The sequence below is a fragment of the Protobothrops mucrosquamatus genome, unplaced genomic scaffold (genome assembly GCF_001527695.2).
Source record: "Protobothrops mucrosquamatus isolate PMUCROS unplaced genomic scaffold, P.Mucros_1.0 scaffold1199, whole genome shotgun sequence".
In the NCBI taxonomy this organism is placed as follows: domain Eukaryota; kingdom Metazoa; phylum Chordata; class Lepidosauria; order Squamata; family Viperidae; genus Protobothrops; species Protobothrops mucrosquamatus.
Genome location: NW_015387410.1, coordinates 1824 through 6202, shown reverse-complemented (window position 1 = coordinate 6202; position 4379 = coordinate 1824). Strand labels below are relative to the sequence as shown.

The 4379-nt window shown below is 39.3% G+C and overlaps 1 protein-coding gene across 1 annotated transcript in view; it reads left to right on the top strand.

Annotated features, from left to right (window-relative positions):
• The window catches only part of IDUA (iduronidase alpha-L-), a 51603-nt gene extending 47909 nt beyond the window's left edge, over positions 1–3694 (top strand). Inside the window, exons 11-14 of the mRNA XM_015820879.1 lie at positions 675–800; positions 2021–2097; positions 2436–2536; positions 3587–3694. Of these exons, the coding sequence (XP_015676365.1) occupies positions 675–800; positions 2021–2097; positions 2436–2536; positions 3587–3684 (402 nt within the window). The 3' untranslated portion in view covers positions 3685–3694. The remainder of the gene's footprint in view (positions 1–674; positions 801–2020; positions 2098–2435; positions 2537–3586) is intronic.
• Positions 3695–4379: the final 685 nt, after the last annotated feature.

Genomic DNA, 4379 nt, shown 5'->3' with positions numbered 1-4379 from the left:
TCATCGTCACAATCCTGAGAGGCAGATTGGGCTGAAAGAGAGTGAAGGGCCCAAAGTCAGCGAATGAGCTTCCATGGGTGAAGAGTGATTTGAAGCTGGGTTGTCCTTGTCTAATATCTGAATTTACAGGGGTGTAAATGTAACACCTTTTTGCTGTTCTTTAAGTCAGTTGCACCTCATCCTGGGATTGCATTTCCTGAAGCAAGATTTAGGCCTGGGAGCATACATTCTGCAATGGGTTAAGAAAAGAGATAAAGATTTCTTCTCCAGATGATCATGATGGATTCCCAGGGTTCAACTTAAGAGGCCAGTTGATCTTCCCAACAACCATATTTTTATATGAAGGCTTAAACGTGAAATATCTTATGTAAAAATGCAGAAGCCACCCCAGTTACAATGCAAGAGACAAACAAGTGGCTTTTTTTAGATCAGGTTCTCCAAACTTGGCAACTTTTAAGACTGGTGGACTTCTCAGCCAGCATAGCTGGGAGTTGAAGTCCACAAGTCTTAAAGTTGCCAAGTTGGGAGACCCCCTGCTTTAGATGATGGTCTTCTACTGATAACATTCAACTTGCTTAACTATAGCTGCGCAACTCTTAGGTGTCACTGGGGTTCTTGGATAGTTCTCCAGCATCTCTGCATTTTTAAAAACTAATTTTAAATCTATTTCTTAGGACCCTGTGGTGAAAGGACCATTTCCATTACCTGCAAAAGACCATTTAAGGCTGAAGCAAGAACTTCCAATTCCAGCTGTTTTCCTCCTTCATATTTGTGCAAAGCCCCTCTCTGCTCCCAATCAGGTGGGTGCTTTCTTTTGCCACTCGCTTGCAAACACAGAAAGTTTAGTAAGGTGCAAATCAAGTGACTTTGTTTTGCTTCTGAGCCTGGAGTTAGGAGAGGCTGGGAGATTCTTGGCATTCTTCCCATGACTCCCACAGTTCTTTTATTATCCTTTATCAGCACTATTTGATCCAAAGAAGGTTTTTACACAGCTGTGCACCAGATGCCGCTTTTTTCACTGGCAAGTATACCCTTGTACAGAATCGGTAAAAACCATCAAGGTTAGGAAGGATAGAGGCAGCTTTCCAGCCAGAGGGAATGCATGGCCTATAAAGCATCTGTGAAGAACTTTGGCCCATCTGGCTGTTGAACTATAAGTGTCTTGTTCTCTCACCACTGGCAGTGCTCGCTGTTATAGTCCAACAGTATAGGAAGGATTACAGGATTTTCCGTCCTTGCTTCAAGACATAATTATCACTGGGGTATAAATATATGTCTTAGGGATATTGCTTTTGGCTACTCATAATGGGTGCACAGGACAGACTTTCGTAGGCCTAGAAGACAAGCAGGTCTCGGAGAATAAGTGTGTCCACTTTACACTAAAAAAGCTGCATTCTCCAAGATAGCAATAGCAGCAACACTTAGATTTATATACCACCCATTAATGCGTTACAGCACTCTCTGGACTGTTTACAACAGACATGTCAAACTCGTGATGTCGCGCAACGTATCGGGATGGTTTTGCCATTGCTGGCAATGGGGTGGGCGCGGCTTCTGGATGACGTGTCCGGCCCACAGGCCAGCAGTTTGACACCCCTGGTTTACAATGTCAGCATATTTCCCCCAGCAGTCCTCCTTTTACCAATTGGTCAATTCAAATTCCTTAAAAGATGTTGGGGAGAGATGCTAAAGAGAAAGCATCAGTAAATAGCTTGCATTCTTCGAGCATGTCAGATGATACTCCAAGGCCAGGCTTCTTTATTGCACACAGCAAGTCGTAACATTCCACTTAGCCAACTCTAAATGCTACTTTGAAAATATTCTAGCAAAATCCAAAGCCTGGTTAGTTTTCCTGGTTAGTCTGCCATCCTTCAGGGCTTTGTTAGTTGTGTGCACTGATGCATTTTCGACTCCCCCAAACCTAAAATGAATCAGTCCACACATGAAATAACCTGAACTGAATCTGAGCACATAATTTCCATGCATGCAGTGTTTAACGTAGGTGATTCTGTCTCGGCAGGCGAACGGCGTCCGTTTCATTGGTCTGATGAAGGGACAAGTTCTGATAACATGGGATGACAGCTGTGTGAATTCAAAGTAGGTCATTTTCCAGAAATCCACCATTGTTTTCCATTCATTATTTGTTGTTGTTGTTGTTGTTGTTGTTGTTGTTGTTGTTGTTGTTGTTGTTATTATTATTATTATTATTATTATTATTATTATTATTATTATTATTATTATTTTGCAATGTGGTGCTGTACTATGCAGAGTCCTGTTCTTGCAATGACATACTCAGCTATTGGATTCCTCCCCCCTCCCCCTCTTATTGCTTCAACCTTCAACTTCTCTTTTCCTGGAAACTCCTTTACTCTGTGGAAAAAATAAAAATAACCCTGTAACCCTTGTGATATATATGCATTTGTGTTCTCACACAGATGTTTGAAAAAATTTGAAGTGATGTTTTCAGTGGATGGGAAAGAGTATCACCAAATCAGTGTCAAGGACAATATATTTACAATGTTAATCTACAGCCCAGGTAAAAAAATACTTCCTGCATTTTTAAAGGTACAGCAAATGCAACTTCAGTTTAAAACCTCAAGCATGCCTTTGGAATTTCTATTGGAAACTACAATTCTTACTAAAATTATTTACAATGTTATTTATTGTTAGCACTATATTTCATGTTAAAACTATAGTCATTAATACAGTATAAATTTGTTGCTTTTGGAAAGGAAGCTTTAGTTTTAAGCCTTTTTCTGAATTAGGAAAATAGGTGGGAAATAATTTCTTTTCAAAAAGTGTCTTTAAGATCTTTCCCAAAATTGTGTTGCAGGATTTGCTGACCTAAGCATTCCTCAGATCCTTCTTTAGTGAAATATGTAATGACACCTTCATTGCCATGCACAATGTTTTGAAGCCTCCATAGGCAGTTTCTGGAAGGAAACATTTTTAAAAGGGGAAATTCAAAAAGGATAATGAACATATGCATAAAGAAAGTATCTTCTTTTAAGTGCTTTATGTCAAATCTGTAAATTGGTTTTTGAACTGAAGGGAGGATTAATAAACATTTCTGCAGGGTATCTTCTGGAGGACAGTTTCTTGAATTTAAAGCGGAGACCTGCAGTCCTTGCCACCCACAATTTTCAAATCTCAGATATCCTGTAGTTGAGCTTTGATGAATGAGGCCTGCCCGTTTCTTGAAAAAAAGGATCCTACAGAGGAAATGTAGCCCCACCTATAATTGATACGTAGCCCCAACACATTTCCCTACTCCAGTTTGAAAGTCTCTTCAATTGCATTGGAGTGCAAATCCATTGTTCAGATATTCTGTTTCCAAAATTTTCCATTGGTAACAAGTTTTCTTCATTATCTTTTAATGCAGAAAATGATATTTAAAATATAAATGGATAGACATTGATTTCAGGAACACGATAAGAAGATTTGCAATTTCAGTTATAACTGAATATTCTTAATGTGAATTAAATTGAATGGCCAGTCACAATTGTGTTTACAGAAATATTTCAGGAATATCTCATAAAAAAATTAAAATGTCACAATTTCTCTATTTGTTGGGTTTTCTTTACAGGAACAACAGTCGTGGGTTATTACAAAGTCCGTGCTGTGGATTACTGGGACAGGCCAGGTCCGTTTTCTGTGCCTATGTTTTACAGAGAACCATCTTAAAAAGAAGAAGAAAATCTTCATCAGAAGTTATATACCGTAATTAAAAATGCAAGTTGCAGTTCGCTTTTCATTACAGGCAAACCATAACCCTTTAAAGGATGGTTTTGTTGTTCTTACCAAAATCTTCTCTTTTCATTGGTTTAGCCTTCTATATTCTTCCTCCACCAATAATATGGAAAGACTCTTCTTTTCCAGATCATTTTTAAGCACTATTCTGGAATCACACCCATGAAATCGTAATAACAAAGTAGAACACTGCTGAACACTATTTTCTTCCCTAGAATGCCATAGTTGGCAACGAGAACGTCCATTTATTACCTGAATTGAAATAATGGTAATTTCAAGCTGCAGAATCTGGATTGCATGAAAACAAGATGGATTTGTTAACCTTTTCTTAAAGCTACACACTTAAGTGTACACTGTTTAGATTTCCAGTCACAATATCATGATCCAGGGATTCCCTGGTCTGCGGCCTGGTGCCGGCCCGTGGCCTGTTGGGAACTGAGCCGCGCAAGCATCAGGTGAGTGTGAAGTTGCATTTGTGGAAGCGACACGCACATGAAACCATCCCCTCCCCTCCCCTCCCCCCACTGCCGCCCCTGCCAGTCCACAAAACCAGAAAGGTTGGGAACATTTTAGCACAGGGATTGCGTATTTTCAATAAATATTTATTTATCTGAAAAAAAGAGTTTACT